At 45.6% G+C, this 27,107-nt stretch overlaps 1 protein-coding gene across 1 annotated transcript in view; it reads left to right on the forward strand.

The window, feature by feature from the left end:
• The window catches only part of ACER1 (alkaline ceramidase 1), an 87,856-nt gene extending 60,980 nt beyond the window's left edge, over positions 1 to 26,876 (forward strand). Inside the window, exons 5-7 of the mRNA XM_040327178.1 lie at positions 3,002 to 3,139; positions 16,201 to 16,338; positions 26,245 to 26,876. Coding sequence (XP_040183112.1) covers positions 3,002 to 3,139; positions 16,201 to 16,338; positions 26,245 to 26,422 — 454 coding nt within the window. The 3' untranslated portion in view covers positions 26,423 to 26,876. The remainder of the gene's footprint in view (positions 1 to 3,001; positions 3,140 to 16,200; positions 16,339 to 26,244) is intronic.
• The last annotated feature ends 231 nt before the right edge of the window (positions 26,877 to 27,107 follow it).

The raw sequence follows: 27,107 nt of genomic DNA on the forward strand, positions 1-27,107 counted from the left end.
ACCACTCCCATCTGGTTATCCCCACCATTTATCAACTTGTTTCTGGTTTCTCTCCCAGGATGCCCTGGGTATTTCAGAATTCTAGTCATGTTCACATTATGTCACACTTTTTTGATGTTTTAAATTTAAAACCCGCCAGATTGCCCTTATGGGCATTGTTAAAATGTACATATTATTTATACAAGCTAATATTTATTGAAAAGGGGGGCGTGATTTTGTGGGCTTGGATAAAAATGAGCATGGTCAGTATAGTGTCCCCAGATTGCAAGTAGTGATGGATGAACATCTGACGGGACGGTTCGCGAACGGTAACCGCAAACTTTTGCAAATCTTCGCGAACCGCAAGTTCGCGGCGGGCCCCATTGACTTTAATGGCAGGCGAACATTAAAAACCTGCAGGTCATATTTGCAGCCACAAAATACTTACTAGCTGTGCACAAATAGTCCCACAACATGGACACTGACCTACCAGAAGTATTAAGTGAAAAACCGGATACAGAAGTAGTGCCGGCCATTACAGGCCCCAAAAATTAGCCGACAGGCGTTCACCTGACAGCAAACAACTTTGTATTCTGTGGCTGGAGGTACACTAACCACTTCAGCCCCGGACCATTTTGCTGGTCAATGACTGGGCCACTTTTTGCGATTCGGCACTGCATCGATTTAACTGACAATTTGAGCGGTCGTGCGACGTGGCTCCCAAACAAACTTGGCGTCCTTTTTTTCCCACAAATAGAGCTTTATTTTGGTGGTATTTGATCACCTCTGCGGTTTTTATTTTTTGGTGGTATTTGATCACCTCTGCGTTTTTTATTTTTTGCGCTACAAACAAATTTTGAAAAAAAAAGAATATTTTTTACTTTTTGATGTAATAAATATCCCCCAAAAATCAAAAAAAAAAATGTTTTCCTTAGTTTAGGCCGATACGTATTCTTCTACATATTTTTCGTAAAAAAAAATCGCAATAAGCGTTTATTGATTGGTTTGCGCAAAAGTTATAGCGTCTACAAAATAGGGGATAGTTTTACTGCATTTTTTTTTACTAGTAATGGCGGCGATCTGCAATTTTTATCGGTAGTGCGACCTTATGGCAGACACTTCAGACACTTTTGACACATTTTTGGGACCATTGGCATTTTTATAGCGATCAGTGCTATAAAAATGCATTGATTACTGTAAAAATGTCACTGGCAGGAAAGGGGTTAACACTAGGGGGCGAAGAAGGGGTTAATTATGTTCCCTAGGTGTGTTCTAACTGAAGGGGGAGTGGGACTAACTAGGGGAAATGACAGATCGCTGTTCATACATTGTATGAACATGCGATCAGTCATTTCTCCCCCTGACAGGACCGGGAGCTGTGTGTTTACACACACAGCTTCCGGTTCTCACTCTGTAACGAGCCATCACGGGTGCCCGGCGGTGATTGCGCCTGCCGGGCACGCGCGTCTGGCCTAGTGGCTGAAATGCTAAATCACGTAATATTACATGATTTCGTGCAGCCGAGCCGACCTGCTGCCTTAAAACTGCGGCGGCTGGTCGGCAACTGGTTAAGCTATTGACCAGATACAGAAGAAATGCCAGCCATTACAGGCCCCAAAAATTAGCCCACAGGCGTTCACCTGACAGCAAACGACTTTGTATTCTGTGGCTGGTGGTACATTAGGCATTCACCTGATACAGAAGTAAGTGTCGGCCAGGTGCCTGTTAGGGGATCTAGACGAGGAGGAACTGTCAGAATTAAGAAAGACGCTACTTAGAATATTGTTCTGTTATGCAAAGAAGGCGATAGCTCTCAAATGGAGGGACCCGGTGCCTCCCTCGCTGCAATACTGGGTGGATCTGGTGAGCCAGGCGGTGCCAATGTATAAACTGACCTACACTGCTATGGGTTGCCCCAAAAAAACGACAAAGTTTGGACTGATTGGTTGAAATACTCCTCTGAAGGTGTTGAGGTGGGATAGAGAATATATGCGAAGTTTGTTTATTTGATGGAAACCTGGTCTGAGAAATATATGATTGTGAATCTATGGTCAAACATGTATAATATGCACATCATTCGGAGTTATGTTTAACTGAGCCAGTATGTTTTTGATGTAAATTTTGATAACCAAGTGATGTAATACCCCCTTTTTTTGTTGTTGTTTATTTTGTCTTTTTTTTTTTTTTTTTTAAGGGTAAATTTATTGATTTTTTTTTTTAAAAAAAACATGAGGAGAATTCAATAACGCATTAAAGTGGATGTAAACCCATTTTTTTGTCACAATGTAGAGTATAAGATTTCCTATCATCTGTGCCCAGTCTTGCCACACAGAGTTAATCCAGCTCTGAGCAATCCTCTTTTATTGTTCAGTGAAAATTAACAGACTTCCAGATAAAACCCTGTCTAAATAAAAAGTCCTTTCCTCTCTCCTTTCTTTGAGTGACAGGTTATTTACATATCTAGCTTGGACATGTTTATCATATGTTATGTTTATCATAATATGAGGTGATCCACAGTATAAAAATTGAGAAATCCACCCCTCCCCCACATGACACATCCTGGTAATATACAATGAACTGTGGATCACCTCATATTATGATAAACATAACATATGATAAACATGTGGTTTACATCCACTTTAATAACACTTTCCTGGTGGTAGCTCCTTCCCTCCCTTGCCTCTGTGTTCATCATAGTGACAGGCACGTGGCTGAGGAGTTTTGTAGTAGGGGTGGGCTTTATGTGAAGAGGAACTGAGAGACTTGTTCCCCATCAGGTCCACTTTACTTTTGTTTGACAGCACATGGCAGTGGCTGGATTTGAAAGCCATTCTTGGGCCTTGTTATTCATTAACAGTAAGGTGGACCTGATGGGTAACTTGTCTTAGACCCTATGTAATAGATAATAAAAGCCAATCACATTTCCTTTATTGTCATAGTTCATACTTACCAGTACATGTGCAGTTGATTTCATTTGTTTATTGGCTGCAGTAACCAAGTAATATGTCTTATTGTGTGACAGGGGTCAGTTTGGAGTTGTCGTCTTGATCACAGCAGTAGTCAGTACACTGATGTCATTTGTGAAGCCTACAATCAATGCCTATGTTTTGAACAGTATAACCTTCCACATACTGTATGTTCTGGTGAACGAGATAAGAAAGTAAGTTGTGCACTGAGTTTATATTTACTGTATATGTTACTTATACAATAGACATTTCCTGTTTTCTCTTTATAGATACAAATGCATGACAACATGGATTTTTCCAGGTTTAAAGCAGAACTAGATTAGGCAAGTCTATTCTTTAATTATGTGTAAGCCATGTCAGTTATGCCTAGCTCCCAAATGTCCCTGATTTCAAGGGACTGTCCCTGATTTGGAGCAATGTCATTTTGGTCTGATCTGTATAGATGTATGCAATATGCACTTTTTGTCTATAAAAGTGTTTTCCAGTCCTAAACCTTTCATCTGATTTCTAAATTGCTGCATTTGTAAATTCCAAAAGCCAATATAAAGGAATGGTAGTGTTAAAAAAAGCACTTGTGGGTTTTACTAATAATTTTTTTGTACAATTCTCCTTTAAGGGGGCGTGTCATATGCCTGCATACTTTTGCTGATAGCATACCTCCCAACTTTTTGAGATGGGAATAAGGGACACCTATCAGCAAAAGTATGCAGCCATAGGACACACCCCTTGCCACCCCCCCTTAAAGGAGAATTGTACAAAAAAACAAGTTTGGTTAAACCCACAAGTGCTTTTTTTACCACTACTATTCAATTATATTGGCTTTTGGAATTTACAAATGCAACAATTTAGAAATCAGATGAAAGGTTTAGCACTGGGAAACACTTTTTGATAGATAAAAAGCACATTTTATATACATCTATATAGATCAGACCAAAATGAGGGACAAATGAGGAGAATGAGGGACAGAGGGACATTGCTCCAAATCAGGGACAGTCCCTCGAAATCAGGGACAGTTGGGAGCTATGTGATAGGTGTCCCTCATTCCTATCTCAAAAAGTTGTGAGAGGAATATGGCTAGCAAATTTAGCTCCTGTAAATCTAGACAAACAGAGTGAGCCTAGGCACAGCCACATGTGTGTTGAGTGCACTGCTGCTTCTAATCAAGAATTGTATGCAAATGAAGATTTTTATTTTTACATTTTTTACTGATTACTTTGTCACAATAATGGGAGCCTGGGTCTAAATAGTGAACATCTAGAAATATTACTTTTAGAGTGCTTTCACACTGAAAGCGCTCAGGCGTCGGAGGTAAAGCACCGATATTTTTAGCTGTGTTTTACTGTGGTTTTTGCAGCGCTTTTCGGCCGCTAGCGGGGCGCTTTTAACCCCAGCTAGCAGGCGAAAAAGGGTTAAAAACTCCCGCAAAGCGCCGCTGCAGAGGCGTTGCCCATTGATTTCAATGGGCAGGGGCGCTTTAGGAGAGCTGTAAAGAAGCTGCAAAGAAGCTGCTGGCAGGACTTTTTTTGACACCCTGCCAGCGCAGTGCCCCAGTGTGAAAGCACTCTGGCTTTCACACTGGGATTGCAACTGAGGCTTTTTTTCTGGCGCTTTACATGCGCTATTTTTTGCACTAAAGCGCCAGAAAAACGCCTCCAGTGTGAAAGGGGTCTTAACCTAAGAAGTGCCCTAAAAATGCACCTTTTATCTGCAATTCCTCTTTAAAAAACATGATGTACTAATTGGCATGTATGTCAAGGCACTTCTGTGCCCACAACCTCATAGTTGCATTTCTCTATGGTGACTGCTAATCTCAGGAGACCTAGTTACACACTATAAGTTTCTTTTTTTGTTCAACCCAGTTGGCTGAATGAAAAAATAAATAAAGGGGAGAAGCCGATGTATTTATTATGTAATGTTAGTGTGGCGATCTCCCCCGCTGAGCTATTATGTTTTGACAAGGCGACGGCCTCCCGCCAGAACGCACTGGTCAGTGCTCTCAACCATTGGCTAAGAGCGCTGATTGGATGGCGATCGGCAAACCTTTTTTGGTCATGCCCTTTGGACAGACTCAGGACCGACTGCTGTACACATGGGCCAAATGTTGGCCGCTTTCTATTGAACCGGCCGATACGCCCAATATTCAGCCCATGTGTATGGGGCTTTAGAGTTACACTATCTCACAAAAGTGAGTACACCCCTCACATTTTTATAATTCTTTTTATATCTTTTCATGTGAGAATACTGAAGAAATTACACTTTGCTACAATGTAAAGTAGTGAGTGTACAGCTTGTATAACAGTGTAAATGTGCTGTCCCCTCAAAATAACTCAACACACAGCCAGTAATGTCTAAACCGGTGGCAACAAAAGTGAGTAACCCCTAAGTGAAAATGTCCAAATTGGGCCCAAAGTGTCAATATTTTGTGTGGCCACCATTATTTTCCAGCACTGGCTTAACCCTCTTGGGCATGGAGTTCACCAGAGCTTCACAGGTTGCCACCGGAGTCCTCTTCCACTCCTCCATGATGACATCGCGGAGCTGGTGGATGTTAGAGACCTTGTGCTCCTCCACCTTCCATTTGAGGATGCCCCACAGATGCTCACTAGGGTTTAGGTCTGGAGACATGTTTGGCCAGTCCATCACCTTTACCCACAGCTTCTTTAGCAAGGCAGTGGTCATCTTGGAGGTGTGTTTGGGGTCGTTATCATGTTGGAATACTGCCCTGCGGCCCAGTCTCTGAAGGGAGGGGATCATGCTCTGCTTCAGTATGTCACAGTACATGTTGGCATTCATGGTTCCCTCAATGAACTGTAGCTCCTCAGTGCTGGCATCACTCATGCAGCCCCAGACCATGAGACTTCCACTACCATGCTCAACTGTAGTTCCAGTAATCTATGTCCTTAGTCTGTTTGTCTTCAGCAAACTGTTTGCAGGCTTTCTTGTGCATTATCTTTAGGGTTGAAAATATATTTATTGGTAGTTTATCAGATAATACAAAGAACAACATCCAAAGTCACAATCTGGGGACAATCACAAGCGAACATGTGTGGTGAGTCAGCCCAATGGCTATTGCCCATTGCTTAACTCCTATTGTCATACAGTATATCAGTCACATCGATGACTGATATACTTGGTGCAAGGAGTAAATCCGGCTAGGAGAGCCTCGTTGTTCAGAATAAGATGCGTCCTGATGCTTCCTGATGACGCATGCGCACATGCGAAACGCGTAGAGGCTTATGGGTAATACTCTTCCATAGACACGTCACACGTCTTACACCTCCTCCACGGCATTGCACTGGCACTTCCGCCCGCTGAACCGCATCACGGCTGAGGCGTGGAGCGCACGCTAAGGAGTAAGCAGTAACGCTGGACAAGCTAGTGCCAGTTTGCGCACACAAGCATGTGAGTAGAAATGTTAATGTTTTTTACAAATAAACTGCCTTTATAAAAACGTACTATACCATATGAGGTTTTTTCTTTTGGGAGCTAAAAGACCTCATAAGAAGTTGGAGTGAAGGAGCCCTGAACCAGCAGTGGGAATCTAAGGAAACATATATTAGCACATGATTACATGCTGTATATCTTCCTGGATCTGGTGAGCGCATAATAGATTAGAGGTGGTGGTGACACTATCATAAGGGTGAAAAAGTCACGAATTATACGGCAAGATCACAAGGCACTATTCTTCCTTCCTTGCATGCACCATAAAGTTTTCTTGGAATTTTCTCTGGAACATTTTTATATATATTATTTTAGAAATATTGCATTAGTGCACGTGCACATTGGACTTTTATTATATTTATTTCTATTTTCATTTTTGCGCACCTGCGCTTTGATCTGTACTAATAACTGAGTCTGCCAAATCAGGGTAACGTATTAATTATTATATTTGAAGGGGGTGTTTGTAATATATAGATTTGCTCTTTGGAGTGAGCGCACAAATTTTGGATTTAATAGAGCGCATAGACGCAGTATATCACAGTTAGAGACTGCACGTTAATATTATTTGATCACATAGTTTTATGTTTTCTTGATTGGTGTTTAATTATACTTTATTTACTTTTATATTTTATTTATTTTTTATATATACCTACCTACAGGTGATTTAAGCAATTAGGTCACAGCACTCATAGGTGTTATATGGGGTCAGCGCAGTAGTATATGCTTATATATACAAACACTTATTAAACTTTATTTCACTGCACCCCCTGGAGGTGCATAACATTAACTGCAGCAGACTTAGCGTATCATTAAAATTTTGTTGCGCCGGTGCCACAACACAAACCATATAATCTGACTGTCTGGATGACTCAGATGACGGTGGTGCAACCCCAGTTCAAGATAAGCGTGACTCAAATGATTCAGAAGATGATGAACCTAGGGAGCGAACATCCAGCGATGTAGAAAATGGTAGCAATAATCGTAATGCTAGTGACTCTGAAAATGAAGATGCTCAAAATCACATTGCCAGTGATTCGGAGGATGAGCCAACCAGACAAAAAGGCAGTGGTGATGATGATACACCTGTGAAAGGAGGAGCCAGTGACTCAGAGGAAGAAGAAGACAATGAAGATTATAAACATGATATCAGTGATACCTTCTCAGAGCCAGGTTATGAAAATGATTCTGTTGAAGATTTGAAAGGAATAACTGCCATGTCACCAAGGAAAAGAGGAAAGCGAAGGTATTTCTGGGAATATAGCGAGCAATTAATGCCTTCTCAACATGAAGGGATGCTGAGACCATCTGAATGGGACAGAGACACGCTTCCCAGTAATATGTACCAGAAGAATGGTCTGCATCACGGCAAGGACACTGTGAAGAAATCTCGCAGGACAGATGTGGAAGACCTGACTCCAAATCCAAGAAAACTTCTGCAGATTGGTGGTGAACTGCGTAAACTGAATAAAGTAATCAGTGACATAACACCCAAATCGGAGCTTCCTGTCACTGCCAGGCCGCGATCTCGTAAGGAGAAAAACAAGCTGGCTTTCAGAGCTTGCCGTCAAAAAAAGAAAGCCCAGTATGAAGCCAATAAAGTGAAGCTGTGGGGCCTGAATATGGAATATGATAATTTGCTGTTTGTGATCAATTTAATAAAACAAGAGATAATGACACAAATAAAAATCCCCTGGGTGAAATGGGCTTTAGATTCTCTCCGGTACTACCTCGTGGGTAGACAGTTTGAACTGGTGACGGATCATGCCCCATTGAAGTGGAGGGCACCGACCAAAGATTTAAAGGCACGGATTGAAGATTTAAATGAGCTACAACTAAAGCTTAAAGAGGCCCTAAAAACTAGCAAGGCTAGAGAGAATAAACTCACAGAAGACCTTGAAAACCTAAACCAAGAGTTGCGAACAAAGCAGACAACCCTTAATAAGCAACAGAAGGAAAAAGATGAAGTAAACAAGGAAAATGAGGAACTGAAAAAAATGGTGAAACATTTGATGAGCAGCATACAGAGCAAGTCCGATCTGGACAGTAAACAGAGCATGATAGATGAGCTTCAGAAGAAAATTAAAAAGCTTGAACTGGTAACGCATCGCCCCGGTGCTAAAATGGGGAATGCAGATGGGTTGTCCCGAGTGCATGCCTGCCTGGCAACCTGTGTCCCAACCCTAGGGTTGAAACAAGAGGGGGGTATGTGACAGGAAGTCAGGTAAATCTGTGGGTGTTGTCACAAACGGGACATACATTTCTGCCTTGATTAGACAATACACTAATCATTATTAGGCGTCGTCTGCGAGAAATAGCCAGACAAGGTCTAAGGGCGTTGAAAGACTCCAGCTGTTCAGAATGAGGCAATTAAGGCCTCTATAAGTAGCCCAAAGGATTACCACTGAATTGCTGCATCATTCCTAAGGCTTTGTGAGTAGGAGAGCAGCATACTGAAAGTCTCCTGAGGAGGTGAGGAGACTATTGATTTTTCTGTGTGATAAAAATCAAAAGACTATTGTTTGTGCTGTATGACCAGCACTGTCTGCCCAGTGCTAGGCTGAGTCAGACTCCATAGATAGGTTCCTGTGTGGAAGGTAGACACCCAGAGTGGCTAGAGTTTATTTTATGTTTGACTTTGTTTATGCTGTTTGGATGCTTGCAATTGTTTTCCAGCAAGATGGAAAAATAAACCAAGAACTTTGTTTTCAACCGTCTCCGACTGCCAGTCTGTATAAATTCAGTGTGTGGTGAACCCATCCAAGGGGTCACACACTCCGCTACCGAGCTAACCCCTCACAATATAAATAACAAAATAACATAAAAATCTGTTAACAAACCATAAATCTATCCAGTGTTGGTCTAAGCAGGAACTCTATACCCCTATGTGGGGAAAAAACATAATGCACTGCGGTACCTTCCCAGTGTATTGATAGGCCTCCAGCCGACAAGCTGGCTCAGAGACAGCCACTGGCCACAGTGCCCCCATTACCACTTCCCAGCTAACCTTCGTTAGCTGGAAACCATTATCGGGACCCATAGAAACGATAGGTCCCCAAAACTCCTCCTTCTGCAATATCTTCCCTCTCCTGCAAAGACTAACACCCGCCACAGCACCAAAGGGGAACAACCTTACCCTTGGGCGCTCCTCCACACTCGAAGCGCTCTCTGAATGCCGTCCTGCAACCCCAACACCCAAAGATCAATACCCACCTCATTCAAATGAACCCCGTCACTTCTAAGATACCTCCAAGTCTCCCATTCCAATTCCAGGTGCCTAATCGCCAAGTCCCTGTTCCGCACCATGAACCTACTGACATCACTATTGATCTTTTTTCTGGCCCTGTTCACACCCTCAACCGACCTGGCCATCCTCCAAGTCGTACGCGCCACCATGTCCGACCAAACGATGACCATGCCGGGAAATTCTGACATCAGCCGCCCCACATCAAATTTGATATCGCGCGTGATGTCAATCATCGATCTGACCCCCCAAATCATTGCCGCCCACGTGCAAAACCAAGACGTCAGGCGGCCTATCCCTCTGCGCAAAACGCTGCACTTCGGGAAACATCCTCCCCCATAACATCCCCGGAACACCCAACCATCTAACACAGGCCTCCTGTCTGGAAAACCCCAACTGCCTGTCTAGCATCACCTCTCCGAGCCCCCCAGCACACATATGAATGGCCCAATATCCAGACCAGTCCTGTCACTGCACCTGAAAATAAAAGAGGACAAACATCATACCATGACCACACACTCAAAAATTCACGACCAAACATAATGCACCCCTACTACATCTACCCAACTGCCTCACAAACCCACCACCAAGTGAGGACGAACATACAGCTGAAACCTCCTGGATTCACACCACCCAATCCGTTTAACCACCTCCACATCCATACCACTCCTGGCCGCCTCCGTCGCCGTCCCTATCCTAAACGAGTGTGATGAAAATTCCTTCTCTGCCAAACTCAAGCCCCCCAAACATTTCCTAAAAACCGCTACGAATTGGAAACGTGACAGGGGAGATCCGTCTGAATGAACCAAAAAGGAACCAGCCGTCTGCGGGCGTAAACCCACAAACCCCTTAACCGCCCGCACGGGGCATAAACTAGAACCTGGCACCGCAAATACGTGCACCGACCTCCCTCTTCCTGCTTGATCCGTCTTTGACCGCCGCCAAAACAACAGTAAATCCTCATCACCACACACTACCTCCTGGCTCCCAATGCCCCCCTGAACCTTTTTAGAAGGACTGACCAACTCCCCTATCCGGAAAGCCCCAAAAAATGCCAACAAAAAGGCCGCCTTAAACAAAGCGACCTCATAAACAGACGATCACACATGCACCAGCTGCTCCACAATGCCACCCAAGACCTCAAATGTAACAGGCCTCCTAGTATCCCTCCGGACCACTGCCCGCCGATACCCTTTCATCGCCTGGCGCACCCAAAAATTCTTAGTAAAGTCAGTCTGCCCCTGTAATTTAAACCAAAACGCTAAACCAGACAATGTTTTATTCATACCAGACGCAGACACCCCCCCCCCCCCCTAGCAACATAATACAAAACAAGCCAGCGCACCTGGTTCCCCTCGGGCTCCTCACCCGTCTCCTGAACAAAAGCCAGCCACTCCCGCCATACCTTTATATAAGTCGGCCAAGTAGCCGTGCTCACCGACTTCTGGATCCATCCCGTGACGAGGTAAATGCTATCTCCCACAACCATTCGGGATAAGGTACCCGCTGCTGCTCCGCTGCCGGCGCCAAATCTCGGAACCTGTCCCACTGGAAGCGAGACAACGCGTCAGTTATGACATTCTCAACCCCTGGGATGTGTACTGCATAAATGAAAATGTTAAGCTGCAAACATCGCAAAACCAAGTGCTGTAACAGCCTGATAACAGGTGGAGAAGACGCCGAAACCTTATTGATGACCTGCACCACACCCATGTTGTCCCCATGGTAACGAACTTTCAGGTCCCTGAAAGACGCCCCCCATAACACCGCCAGCACTACCGGAAACAGTTCCAGTAGTACCAGATTCTTAGTGAACCCCGCCTCCATGACCTCGGCCATGGACCCGCACACCAGCCACTCCCGCCATACCTTTATATAAGTCGGCCAAGTAGCCGTGCTCACCGACTTCTGGATCCATCCCGCGATGAGGTGAACAATTCCAGGTCAAAATTGCTCACCGGCCCAGACATCCACAACGCCCGACCATTAAAGGAGTCCAAAAAGGTATGCCATACTGTCATGGATCTGCCACTTAAGGGTTAATGGTGCAGACTGATTTCAGTGATTAACAGCAGGCTGGCCTATTTAAACACCTCAGCAGCACAGTGTCTTTGCTGCCTGATCTGCAGTTCTGACGTGGATCCTATCTGAGACCTGTTTGCTATCTGAAACCTGATTTGAACACTGAACTTGGCTTGTTTTGACTACTCTACCTGAAACCTGATTTGAACACCGAACCCGGCTTGTCTGACTCCTCTCATCTCTCCTATCCTGACCCGGCTCCGTTTGACCATCCGCCTGCTTGACTTCACTGCTGCCAGATCCACCTGCTTGTTTACCGACCATTCTTCAGTCATCTTTCTGCACGATCACCTGTTATGACCCGGCTTGTTTGACCCTGCTTTCCCGGTATACCTGAACTATTACTAACTTGTGCCGCTGTAGTCGCAGCTTCTGTGCGGGTCGCTGACCCATCCTCCGCTGTACGTTCAGCATCTACTTGCCAGAGGTATTCGTCCACCTGCTTCTACACATCACCACCCGGCACTACTACCCCTCTGTGCTCCGAGCCCGCTGTCCCATATCCAGTGGCTCGCGAACCAGAGTCGTAAGAGAGGCTACCCTGCATCAGACTCTGGAAACCAGGTACGTAACACATACCCTCAAATCCTCCCTGTGTTCTTTAGCCAGACTCACAAAGTGCTTTGGTGACCCAACACCCGCCGTACTCGCCGCAAGCCTGCAAAATGCGTCACGCAAAATTCAGCTTACCCAGCAAAGACTGCAACATTTGCAGGTGAACCTTGCGCAATCCCATCAGCTCCTTAACCCCCCTCTTCAAATCCAACAATTTGTCTTCCGGTAGCCTGCACTCCATCGCTTCAGAGTCCAAAACAATGCCCAAGAAAATGATGACCGTACAGGGTCCCTCAGTCTTCTCAGGTGCCAATGGAATGCCAAACCTCTCTGTGATGTGCTCCAATGTAGCCAGGAGCACCCCACGGATTCTGGAAGACGCTGGACCAATGCAAAGGAAATCACCCAGGTAGTGAATCACAGAATTCACCCCCGAGACATCCCGCACCACCCATTCCACAAATGAGCTGAAAAGCTCAAATAAGGCACAGGATACCGAGCAACCCATCGACAAGCACTTGTCAACGTAAAATTCCCCATCCCAGCAACCGGAAACTATCCGGGTGAACAGGGAGCAGCTGGAACGCAGATTCCACGTCCACCTTTGCCATCAAAGCACCACGACCATAACGCCAGACCCAACCCACAGCCACGTCGAAGGAGGTATAAGTCACCGAGCATACCTCCTGATCGATCGCATCATTCACCGACCCGCCTTTTGGAAAAGACAGGTGGTGAATGAGCCTAAACTTGTTGGGCACGACCCCTAGTGGAGACACGACCAAGTCGGAAAGCGGTGCCGCAAGGAAAGGCCCAACCATGCGCCCCAAAGCAACCTCCTTTTGCAGTTTCTCAGAAACCACACCAGGATGCTGCAGGGCCGTCCGCAGATTACGGGCCAACAGGGGAACAACCTTCAAATTACACGGAATACTAAAACCCACAGTGAAACCTGCCTCCAACACCTGAGCCGCCGCCCTGTCAGGATACCTACCTAGGAACGGCCGCATCCTTTCCACCATCACCGGCGTCTTCCCTCTTGTTTCCAGAGTCGCCGGTCTTGCCTTTTCCTTGCTTGAAACACCTGGACCCCGGGTGAGAACCCCCACACCCCCCGAGCACTCGTGCTTGTATCGGCAAGAACTGCCAAACTTGCAGGTACCTGAATTGTACTGCAAACATACCCCTTTTTTGTTTCCGGCCGACTGACCCTGGGCCAAAGGAAACCCCCCCCCCCCCTGAAAAAAATGATTCGGAGCACGCGGAGACGTCATCAACCGCATCCACACGGTGATATCCTTAGGCCCTGTACACACGATCAGACATGTCCGATGAAAACGGTCCGCGGACCGTTTTCATCGGACATGTCTGCTGGGAGCTTTTAGTCTGATGTGTGTACACACCATCAGGCCAAATTCCCCGCGGACAGAAAACGCGTTGACGTGGCGGCGACGATGACGCGGCGAAGTGCGCGAACCAGGAAGTTCAATGCTTCCACACATGCGTCGAATCACTTCGACGCATGCGGGGGATTTCGGTCCGATGGTTAGGTGTACTAACCATCGGACATGTCTGACGGACAGGTTTCCACCGGACAAGTTTCTTAGCATGCTAAGAAACTTTTGTCCGCTGGAAACCTGTCCGCTAGGCCGTACACACGGTCGGACATGTCCGCGGAAACTGGTCCGCGGACCAGTTTCAGCGGACATATCCGGCCGTGTGTACAAGGCCTCATGGTCCCAACGCAGTTCAGGCCGCATGGCCCTACGCTGCCTAAACTGTTCATCGTATCTGAGCCACCCCGTACCCCCATACACCCTATACTCCTCCCCAATCGAGTACTGATAACAGAAAAGCGCCAAACAATATTCCGGGTGCTTTTCCCCAATCACACTGGCCATTATACCGAATGCCTGCAGCCATGTAGTAAACATTCTCGGGATCAACCTGTACCTTCGCTTTTCCTCATCCTCCTCCTTCGAATCATCGGGTTTAACCCTATCCAAATTAAACTTTTCTAAAGGCAGCAAAGAGAAGATATCCACGTACTTACCCATCCACAGCTTCTCTCGCATTTCTTGCTTCAGATGTGACCCCAACGGTCCCTCATAACAAATATACACCTCACCTCACCTCCTGCCTACCAGCAGACTCCCCCGCCGCCACCACCTTAGCCGACCCCTGCGGAACTACCGGTGCAGGGGACTCCACTACAGGCACTGCCACTGGAGTCGGCGCGGCCTCGGTCGAAGCCCCGCCCACAACCGCACAGGCCTACACCGCCCCCCCAGCCGGCGGGACCCAGGCAGCTGCCAGACCACCTCAAACTTCTGCACCAGCTCCTTAATCCCTGCCAAAAAGGCCAACATCCCCGTATTACCCCCGAAAGCCTCCCCGACCACCGGCGTCTCAGACACTACCCCCGCCTGGCACCCCTGACCTGCACTGCCAGACTCACCCCCCCCCCCCCACAGATAAATGTGAAAATTACTTACCGGGCTGCACAGGTGCTGACCCAACAGCCGACCATCTTCTCTCCATCGCAGCCACCCTCATGGGCAGGGGATCCGCCTCCGACACTGACAGCTCACCCACCGACTATGCACTTCTTCCTCCTCTGGTAAAAGCCCGCCAGGCATAACAGCCACAGATGACGCAGGATCCGCTGCCATCCGGCCCCTCCTCCGCTCCGTGTAACCACCCACCGATTTTTGGACAGCCTTGCCAGAACCAGTGTGTGGGGCCTCAGTCCTGCCGGCCTCCGCTCTTCCTGCACCGCCATCCGATCTTCTGTCACTGCTTCTGTCCCCTGCCGCGGAGCTAGCAGGCCTGGGGACATATGCTGCCACTCTCCCTGGGCTAGGTCTGATCACCTCCATTCCTGATCTGGGGGCGGGGCCAGCGCTCCCGCGATCCCGCACTCTACTAGGCTGCACAGCTATTCCCGGGCCCCCCTCGCTCCACCGCTGGCCTGCTCGCCTGCCCGGGGATCCGCACAGGACTCCCCACAGCCCGAAATGCCGCACGATTCGCCGGCGGGCCCGTCTGAGAGCCGGAACTGCCCCCCGCCTGCCGCGTGAAGGCCACAAAACGATCCGGGGAGAACCGTTCCGGCGGCCTGGACCTACGGACCCTACCCCCCATGCATCCCTCCGAGAGTACCTCACCCTCCGGCTGCCGCAAAACAGGCCCCAAGACATCCTGTAGCCAGTCCTGTCCCCTAACCTCAGCCTGCTCCCTGAGCTGTGAAAAGAGCTGCCCCACAGACGACATGGCTCTGAAACTTTCCCCCGCACTGTGCTTGCCTCTCATAGGGAGGGGCCAGCTTTTATCTGCCTCCTAACCCCTCCCATACAAAGCTCCCACAGCACCTCCTACCTAAATTGACTTCCCCTGTTAACCCTGTCATGACCGCCCTGCGCATATGCCATTACTTTATATTGCTCCAGGCTTTTCTTTCCGCTGTACTTACCTGTGTGTGTGATACAGTTTCACCATCCTGTCATGAGTTTTAAAATGCATGGACAGATCTGAATGGTCCTGATTGATCAGTACTCAGAACCCCATTCAGAATACATGTTGTATGCTTCTTAGTTAATACAAGGCATTCTCTGATTGGATGAGGGTATTGTGACATCATCAACCCCTCCACTCCTCCTCATTAAAATATCTCTGATTTAACCTATTAAAGTATATTAAAAATCTTCTAATGCTGCAACATCGAGGGATCCAATAGCCATAACTCATGATAATACAAATGTATTACTGTAGCATATCTATTATATTATATAATTTTTCTTAGTTTTCAAATGTAGTATATCTATTGTGACAAAAGTAAAAGAGTGGAGGAGTCTGAATTAGAGGTCTCTTTTTACATGTAAAACCTCCTTAGCATTTAACTGGTCATATAATATTTTTTTCTCTTATTATACACAGGTGCACTGACAAGGACATCATTAATTTGGCATTCACGTCTTTTTATTTGTGGCTATTGGCCATTTCTTGCTGGCTTAGTGATCGCTTCTTCTGTAATTTTTGGGAAAGGATCAACTTCTGTTACTTGCATAGCTTCTGGTAAGGACAGCTAATATATATATGAGTTATGTATAGAGCAGTGGTCTCCAAACTGAGGCCCTGAGGCCAGATGTGGCCCTTTGCATGCCAGACCCTTTGAGCACTATTCCTCCCACTGATATAAGATACTATTCTGCCATATGACACCAACAATGGGGCACAATTTCTCCCACTGACACCAATAATGGGGCATAATTCCTCCCTATGAAGCTAACAATGTGGCACTATCCCCCCCCCCCCCCCCCTAATACAAAATGTGGTGATGTTTACTCCCACTGAAGCCAGAAAAAATTACACTCCTGCTGGCCACAGTACAGCCCCCCCAAAGTCTGAAGGGCAATAAACCAGCTCTTTGTTTAGAAAGTTTGGAGACCCCTGTTATAGAGAATAGAATAAAAAAAAAAAAGTTTGGTTGGTTTACTGGATGCCTAGAGCATTTTCAATTTGCAAAGTGCATTTTTACTTATGAAGTGGGTTTTAAAGTCATAACGTTCCAGTAGCAGTATTTCCCACTCACATCCCTAAATACTTAGGGAGTCATTGGCTCCTGCTGCTGTCAATCAAATCCTGTTAGGAGAGAGTGGGAGGCGGAGCCAAGCGCAACTGTGTGTGTCAATGGATGCACACAGCCTGGCTCGGGTGGCAAGCCTTCATATCTGCCCTATAGAGGAGGTTTGGGGCTGCTCTGTGTAATTGTACAGTACAGGTAAGTATAACATGTTTGTTATTTGGGGGGGGGGGGGGCAGCCTTTATAACAGCTTTAATGAAAGAGTTGAAGGTAAGTGAAAATTCACTTTGCAAAGAATATTAAATCATGTGCAAGGAAAATAAAAAAAAAAATAGGATTTTTGCTTCCACTTGATTGTATAATGCAGCAAAGCTTCACTTATTTCACTAAACTAAGTAAAAATGTAATGTTCCTTGCATTGATGGTTCGTGTGAGAAGAATTTACCCTGTACATTGGTGATCAGTAGAAGTAAAAATATCCCATTATGTTGGTGGTCAGAAGAAGGAAGAATTTGCCTTTAAGTTGGTGGTCAGTAGAAGGAAGATGGCTCCCTCATGTGTGTGTTCACTAGAAAGAAGAATGCTCCCTTGCGTGAGTGGTTAGTAGGAAAAAGAATGCTCTTTTATGTGGCTGGCCAGTAGGAATGTTCCTTAACATTGGTGGTCAGTAGAAGAAAGAATACCCACTTATTTTGGTTGCCAGTTGAAGGAAGAATGCTCCCTTACACTGGTGCTCAGTAGGCAGAAGAATTCTCACCTGAGTTGGTGGTCCGTAGAAGAAAGAAAGCTTCCTTAGGTGTGCAATCATTATGAAGAATACTGTTTACTTGGGTAGTCAATAGAAGGAGGAATGCCCCCTTACATTGGTAGTTAGTAGGAAGATAACTCCCTCTTGCATTGGAGGTCAGTGGAGGAAGATTGCTCCCCTATGTTGCTGGTTTATAGGAAGCAAATTGCCCACTGACTATCTATTACCTGCCAGTGCAAGAACTATAAGGCAGCTGTCAAGAGGAAACCATTCTACTGAGCTCTGGGCTATAGGCAAAAAGGGAGCGCTGCCTGGTAGCGCAAAATGTCCGAAATAAATACTTACCTGGATCCAGGTATCACTTCCTCGCTGGCAGGATTAATGTGACTTCCTGCAGTGTTTTCATCAATGATAAAGCAGTGGCACACTCATCTTAACAGTGAGGGAGAGAAGGTTGGCGCTAAGAGTGTATTTCCTCTGATCTGCATAATAATCCTGTCCCTGGCAATTTGTAATAATCCTGTCCCTGGCAATTTGTCACCTGCATATGGTGTCACTAGTGTGACCTGACCCTAACAAATGTACTGGGAGGGGCTGGGGAATAACTGGCTGTCATTGTGCATTTTGGCTGCAATGACAAAGTCAGAGGAAGATGGAGTGTCCTAAAAAAATGATTTTAGGTGCTAAATTGAGGAAAAGGACCTCCAAGATAGTATTCTCAGAAATACTACCGGTACCTCAAACCGCACCAGAAAGGGAGATTAGGGATGTAAACAAGGGACTGCACCTAAATGAGGAGGGCGCAGATCTGCTGGGAGTGAAGATGGCCGAAAAGTTAGAGGGGCTTTTAAACTAGGCGATGGGGGGAGGGTCCAGAAGTAGAGTTAGTCAGCACGTAACATATTCCAGAGGGTAGTATTGGGGGCATTAGTGGTAGGTTGACTAAAGCATCTAAACCTGAGGTAAGTATAGTAACAAGTCCTATTTGCAACCTCAGAACACCCAAAAGGGAAGCAGTATGCGTCCGGTCTAAACTATGTGGCATGTTCACCAATGCCAGGAGTCTGACGGACAAGATGGGAGAACTGGAGCTACTGTTGCACGAGGAGGATTTCGATTTTGTAGGAATTTCAGAGACTTGGTTCAACAGCCCTCATGACTGGCTGGCAACCATTCAAGAGTATTCCCTATATCACAGGGATAGAGAGGATAAAAAAGGGGGAGGGGTGTGCCTGCATATAAAAAATGATGAACAAGTGAATGTGAGAGATGACTTCACTAAAGGAAGCAAGGGAGGAGGTGGAATCCTTATTGGTTGTAAACTGCGCTTTTGTTGCCGTATTGCGTTCCACGCTGGAACGCATACGGCGACTGCACACTGACGTCATCGCCCAGCGCAGCGTGCGTTCAGCGTGGAACGCAGAAGTGCTGAGCGTAATCAACGCTCTATTCGGCACACATGCCTCACTCCTATAAACAGAACAGCGTGTTTACTACACGCTGTTCTATTATTGTCGGTCGTAGCCAGACCACGCTACAACAAACTACTGCCTGTATATCCCCTCAGCTGAAAACCATCGCACGTAGGAACCATGCCAGCATTAAGCTACAACTAACGCTACTAAGTGCGATCTACCTGGATCCACGCTGCCATTGCTCTGGGGACACACTAAGATTTCACCACAAGGAGACCATCCATTACTGAATCCCATTACTGCTACAATACCCTGATAAAGAACTCTCATCCCTGCAACCGGATAAGTACCATTACCACGTTAGATGTATTGTTCTAGAATTACCCTGTTCACATATTGTATTAACCAAGTACTGTCTTTGAACCTGCTTCAAGTTAGACTACTGCTCTGCTTGGGATTAGTTATTATGGTCTCATATAACAGTTGTGGCATATCTTAAAGGGACATACACTCTTAAACCATTTAACCTTCAGTTGCCTCTCTCAAGTAAATGCTATCTGCATAAAGTATTCTCATATGCTACGTGCTTGACATTTGTTGTGAATAGTATACGGCCTTCCGGCCTAAAATACTGAACATGTTCGCTATACCTTTTTTAGGCTAAGGGTTGTACCTCCTCCCTTAGTAGCTCAATGCATTCCTATATGTCAGTGATATGATGTAGCGAACCCCCAAACACTTATTCTCTGATTAGAGTGATGCCTGGGGTCCAGTACTGAAAAACACTTCACATAGAGAAGTGCATTGAAATCCTTTCCTCAACGCAGTTGTGCTTCACTCACGTTGACCATAACCTTTTAAGGCTAGAGGTTGAAAGTATGTTGTAATATCTCCTCCCTTAGTAGCTCAACGCATTCCTCTATGTGAGAGAGATGATGTCGTGAACCCCCAAACTCTTTTTCTCTGATTAGAGTGACGCCTGGGGTCCAGTACTGAAAAACAGAAAATTGTATACTCACCTTTCCGTAATTTTCCTTTCCTGTTGCATCTTCATGGCAGCATACACCTTTGGGTTGTGGCTCCACCTCCACAACCCGATAGGACCGCATAGCTATTAAACCCAGAGAGGGCCCCCGCCCAGGTATTCTCAGTATATATATACACCTCACCTCAGATGGGTGAGCATCTGTATGCTGCCATGAAGATGCAACAGGAAAGGAAAATTACGGAAAGGCGAGTATACAATTTTACGTTTTCCTGTCGCATCATGGCAGCATACACCTTTGGGGAATAACTCGCAAACTGGGTGGGTCTGAGCATAAAGTCAAGTTTATTTACATGGAATAGAGGTGTTGAACTGAATAATTGCTCATCCAAACTCTGCCGTGGACAGTCGGTCAGAGTCCACCTTGTAATGAGATATAAAGGTGTTTCCAGATGACCAAGTCGCTGCTCGGCAAATAATTTCCGAGGACACTTCTCCCAGATTCTCTTGTAGGTACTGTTGGTGGTGTACCTTCTGGCTTGAAGAAGAGTCTCTACCACTTTTTGAGAGCAACCTTGGTCTAGGAACCTAGCCCTTTCAATCTCCAGGCTGTCAGGTGCATTCTTTCCGGGGATGGATGAAGAAGTTGCCCCAGAGATAGTAGATCCACTGCTGGTAGAAGCGGTAATGGCATTGCTGTATTCAGCTGAAGGAGAGTTGTGAACCATGGTCGCTTCGGCCAAAAAGGAAGGACTGCTATAATTGTAGATGCTGACCTCTTGAGCCTGAGAAGAAATCTTGGTATGAGAGGTGTCTGGGGAAAGATGTAACCCAGACAAAGGTTCCAGTCATGCTGTAGGCAGTCTGTCCCCTCCGCTAATGGGCAAGGGGTTCTTGTCAGATAACTCTGGCACTTCGCGTTGTCTGGTGTTGCTGCTAAATCTATATCCGGCATGCCCCAAGTTTGGTTATGAGGGAGAATGCTTGGTGGCTCAGAGTCCATTCGTTGTTGGAAACAAAGCTTCTGCTTAGCATGTCGGCCAGCTGGTTCTGGGCTCCTGGGACATACATCGCCCTTAGCCACGAGAGGTTGAACTGCGACCGATCGAAGACTGTGTGGGAAAAGTGTGGGAACTCCCACACAAGATCCACTCCCCCACCAAAAAAAAAAAATGATACGCTCATATGCATAATTACTAAACCGCATGTTTTTTTTTTTCGATCCACTGTACCTTAGTAATCCTTTATGTTACTGGCCGCTTCCTGTATATGGATTCATCGGGTAGTGTGCGGGTATTCCGTCACTTCCTCGATGCCGCAATGTCTCCTGGGAGCTTTTGTCATTGTTCTTAGGAGACATTGCAGAGGTCTGCCACGAGTTATCGCGGGATTTATAAAGAAGTTCTTTCTAAATCCCGCGATAACTCACGGCCAGTAACATAAAGGATTACTAAGGTTCGCCTGCCCCTGACAGTGACTCGAGCTGGGCATCGCCGCTTAGTGAAGGATTGGCTCGGGCGGCTAGGCTGCTCTCGGCTGCTCTAGTTCTGCAAAGGGAACTGAGTTCCTGCTGTGAAAAAAGTGCAGGAACTCCGTTCCCACAGGACTTGAGCCCTGTGTATGACTGCTCTTGAACGGTGACTGTTCTGGCTTTTAGCAGACTCTCTTCATCTTGAGATCCTTGCAGGACTGTATAGTGCTAGCTTGGCAGGCAATGACTTTCCACCACAAATGCAGCAACTATTAGGGCTGGTAATTTGTGATGCTTGTAAACGGAGAGCAGTGATAATGAGGGGAGAGTTGATGAGCTTAATCAACATTGCCTGGATGTCTGTTCTTAGATGGTAACTTGTCTTGACCGTCAGAAGGCTCCCTTTATCTTGTGGTCCTTACAGGACTATGGATATTGGCTCTCTTTTTCTCAATCTTCACTACTTACCTAATCCCTATACCTTAAAGCAATGGGTGGTCTGACTGGACAGCGTTTCCCTCGAAACAGAGCAAAGCAGCAGACTGAAATTTAAAATGGCATAACGCTAAGTCTCCACTATTGCGACCTGAAAGTCGCATGATTTGCTGCAAATTTGATGCAACTTGGAGCAATGCATGTGTATTATTGGGGTCTATGGACACAGATATGAACATTACTTATTTGAAATCATGGGGTATGGCTTGTAATGCGATTTTGCAGTGACAAGTCGCACTAGTGGAAACTGAGCCCAACATAGTGATCCCAGAGCAAGCATTGAGAAGGAGATAGGAAGAGTTCAGGTGAATGCCATAAAGAGCACAATGATCCTAGAGCAACACTGAGAAGGACATAATAAGAACCCAGGTAAATGCCATTAAAGGTGAAAACATACCTGTAACAATGACCACATAAGCATTCAGCATGCATGAGTAGAGATCTCCACCATTTGTTGCCAAAAATGCAGTGAAACCATTTAGAACACACATTTTCCATTAGTGATGATATCAGTGCCTGAGCATGATCAGATCACCATGCTGGAAAGCTCTAGCCAGGAAACACAGAGGGCGCATCACTTCCTGCCTCTCAAGCTCAGTGTACTTGCACTGCTGCAGCCTTCTTGGTAATGGCAAATGCCCTTAACACAGAGAAAGGAAGTAAAAGTATGTGGAAAGAAAAAGGAAACGCTGTCACTTATGTCAAAGCTTGTTAAAAGCTTTCTTTGAGAAGCCTGCACCACCAGAATAGGGCTCCAACCATGTAGCTCATTTAGAGGCTGTACAGGAAGGACTTCCACCCAGGAGAGGCTGAAATATGCCCCCCCAGACCACCAGAATGGGGCTCCAACCATATAGCTCATTTAGAGGCTGTACAGGAAGGACTTCCACCCAGGATAGGCTGAACCTGGCTGGGGCGACAAACGGTAAGGGATACCTTGCGATTCCAGTCCTGATCAGGTGAGGAAAAAAAGGAGAATACCTGGGAGGGGGCCCTCTCTGGGTTTAATAGCTATACGGTCCTATCAGGTTGTGGAGGTGGAGCTACAACCCAAAGGTGTATGCTGCCATGTTGCGATAGGAAATCACATTGCATAGTGAAGTGCATTGAAATCTTTCCCTAACCGAAGTTGTGGTTCACACTCGTTCACCGTAGTTTGTGACATTGGTAGAGCTTGGGAGGAAGCTAAGGGGAAAGTAATACTGGGAGTATGCTATAGGCCCCCTAACCAGAGGGAGGAGGTGGAGGCGGGACTCTATCACATTTGGATTAGCGGTAAGGATGGGAGGTGTCATCATAATGGGGGATTTTAGTTATCCAGACATAGACTGGGTGGAAGAGACAGCGCATTCATCTAAGGTACACCAGTTCCAAAATGTCTTGCAGGGCAATTTCATGAGTCAGATGGTAAATGCACCAACTAGAAACAATGCATTGCTATACCTACTGATTACCAACAATACAATACCTGATTATGGATGTGGAAATATGGGGCAATTTAGGAAACAGTGATCACAATTGGTCAATTAGTTTCAGTATAAATCACACTAATAGGAAACATAAGGGGAATACAAAGACACTGAATTTCAAAAGAGCCAACTTCCCTAAGCTATGAGCCTTGCTGGGATAAATACTAATTGGGATAAAATCTTAGGAACAAAGAACATGAAGGAGAAATGGGTATGCTTTTAGAGCATATTAAATAAGGGCATTAGTCAGTGCATCCCAATGAGAAATACATTTAAAAGAGCTAATAAAAGTCCTGGGTGGCTTAACTCCAACGTAAAAATGCATATAAAAGCAAAGGAGAAGGCCTTCAAAAAATACAAGGCAGAGGGATCATCAACAGCATTCCAACTGTACAAAGAATGCAACAAGAAAGGGTGAAATCAGGGCAGCAAGATAGATAGAACACAAAAGGCACATAGCGGAAGAGAGTAAGAAAAATCCCAAGAAATTCCTTAAAGCGGAGTTCTGCCAAAAACATAAAAATTAAAAGTCAGCAGCTACAAATACTGTAGCTGCTGACTTTTAAAATAAGGACACTTACCTGTTCAGGGCGCCCGCAATGTCCTTACCCAAAGCCGACCCATTCCTTCAGCTTCGGGTGCAGGCGCGGGCATCTTCAGTAAGAGAATCAGGAAGTGAAGCCTTGCGGCTTCACAGCCTGGTTCCCTACTGCGCTTGCGCTAGTCGCATTGTGCGTCCTGACTGGTCACTGCTGTCTTTTGGGACCTGTGTGTCTCCCAGAAGACAGCAGGGGGCGGAGGAAGGGCCGGACATGGCGCATATCGCCACGGATTCTGTGGCAATCTTTCGCCAGAAGTGAGAGCAAATACCTGTATTATACAGGTATTTGCTCCCCCTTGAAAGGTGTCAAATGTGACACCAGAGGGAGGGAGGAATCCGAAAATCGTAAGTAAAATTTTTGGGTGGAACTCCACTTTAAGTACATAAATAGTAAGAAAGGAAGGTCAGATCATATTGGTCCCATAAAGAATGTTGAAGGTAATCTGGTTACTAAGGATGGAGAGATGGAAAAGGTATTGAATTTATTCTTCTCAGTTTTCACGAGGGAATCAGGGGGCTTCAGTAACCAAAACCGCAATGTTTATCCTCATGACATGTCACAGGAAGCACCCTCATGGCTAACAGAGGACAGAATTAGAAATTGACTTGAAAAACTTAACAATAATAAATCCTCGGGATCAGATGGCTTGCAGCTAAGGGTCCTTAAGGAACTCAGTCAAGTAATTGCCAGACCATTGTTCCTAATTTTTACGAACAGTCTACTGACTGTAATGGTACCAGCTGATTGGAGAAAAGCCAATGTAGCACCAATATTTAAAAAAGGGCCAAGATACATCCCTGGGAATTACAGACCAGTTAGCCTAACATCAACAGTATGTAAGCTCTTGGAGGGGATGATAAGGGACTATCTATATACAAGATTTTAGTAATGAGAACGGTATCATTAGCAGTAATCAGCATGGATTCATGAAGAATCGTTCTTGCCAAACCAATCTATTAATCTTCTATGAGGAAGTGAGCTGCCATCTAGATAAAGGAAAACCAGTAGACGTGATATACCTGGATTTTTCAAAAGCATTTGATATACTTCCCCATAAACGTTTACTGTACAAACAGGCCAGTTGGCAAGGACGATAGGGTAAGTACATGGATTTAAAAATGGCTACAGAGGCGAGTTCAGAGGGTGGTGGTAAACGGGGAGTACTCGGAATGGGCAGGGGTGGAAAGTGGGGTCCCCCCAGGGTTCTGTCATGGGACCAATCCTATTTAATTTATTCATAAACAACCTGGAGGATGGGGTAAGCAGTGCAATCTCTGTATTTGCGGACAATACTAAGCTAAGCAGGGCAATAACTTCTCCGCAGGATGTGAAAACCTTGTATTTTAAGCATATTCATTCTAGGTAATGTGTAAATGTAACACTTGCAGATAATGATTTTCTTTCAGGGAAATAAGGCGATTTTCCATAACAATTACTTTAATTTTCCTTTCTCAACTTTAAATTAACCAAATAGTTAACATTACTGTTAATGTGATAGTATTTAAAGCGGAGATTCACCCTAAAAACATGTATATAACATTACATTCTGCATACTTCCAACATTTACAGTATGCTGTTTGTTTTTTGTTTTTTTTTTTGCTCTACATACCGTATTATTGCTATTTTCCACCCGGATTCCGGATACTCACTCCCGCGGGAGTAGGCGTTCCTATGCAGAGGCGCAGTGTCATGTGGGACTTCGCCCAGATGATTGATGTTTGGAGAAAAACTTCCCCCCGGTGGATAAGGCGCATCACGAGTTTCCGAAAGTAGCCGAACTGCGAGTCGGCTCTATACGGCACCTGCGCACCAACTAGGAGCCGTGTAGAGCTGACTGTGCAGGCGCCGTATGGAGCCGACTCGCAGTTCGGCTACTTTCGGAAACTCGTGACACGCCTTATCCGCCGAGGGGAAGTTTTTCTCAAGACGTCAATCATCTGGGCGAAGTCCCACATGACACTGCACCTCTCCATAGGAACGCCTACTCCTGCGGGAGTGAGTACCCGGAAGCCGGGTGGAAAATAGTAATAATATGGTATGTACAGCAAAAAACAAAAAGCAAACAGCATACTGTAAATGTTGGAAGCATGCAGAATGTAAAGTTATATACATGTTTTTAGGGTGAACCTCCGCTTTAATGCAAAACTCTTTTGAACGTATTTATTGCATATACATGTATCTGACTGTGATTTCTATTTTTTGGTTCTCACAGGCACATCTTCATTTGTGTGACTGTATGCCACATTAATACAGTTTTTGCCTACTTCGATGCTCAGTATGAGATTCCTGAGTGTACTGTGCAAGTTCAGTATTGGCCACTCAAGTCCACAAGATTTGGATTGCCCTATTTAGCCATCACCGCAAGGAAAGATGTTAAAAAGCACTGCTAACTCATTTTCTACTGCAGTTGAGATGATAAGACGGGTTCAATTAAGGCTCTCATCAGACACACTCCTGTGATAAATGGAACTTCAAATCCTGATGGACATCTAAATGTGCCTTTGGTATAATGTCCATTGTGTATCCTGGAACAAGAACTATAACAGTAATAGAAGTTGCGGTTATTTTTGACCTGGATGGGGATTAACGGCTAGATCTGTGACCATCACTACAGCACAAAATATTGAGAACAGTGGTAATTACTGAATGCCTTCTCATATCAGCCTTGTCTGGGAGGGAAGGGAAGTTACTGTTTTCTGCAATGACTGTATCCAGACTTTTGTGTATTGGGGAATGCTTGAAAAACACAATTGTGTGTTCTGTAATTATATGTACATATTAAAGTGGAGTTCCACCCTAAAAATGAACTTTCTATGAACAGCTCGCCTTTAATGTAAAAAAAAAGAAAAGAAAAAAAAAAACTCACTTCTATCTGGCTGTTACTAGGCAAATTTAATAATCTGCCTAGTTCCTGGTCCTAGGTAGCTCAACTTCCTGTCCTAAGACCCCATTGCCTCCTGGGAAATGATGACACTCATTTCCCAGGAGTCTCTGGGCATTACTGTGCCTAAAAATCACCCAGCATGCACCTCTCCCTGAAAACCAGGAAAAGAAAAGAAACTGGGCTTCACATGC

Source organism: Rana temporaria, chromosome 1, assembly GCF_905171775.1.
Source record: "Rana temporaria chromosome 1, aRanTem1.1, whole genome shotgun sequence".
NCBI lineage: Eukaryota > Metazoa > Chordata > Amphibia > Anura > Ranidae > Rana > Rana temporaria.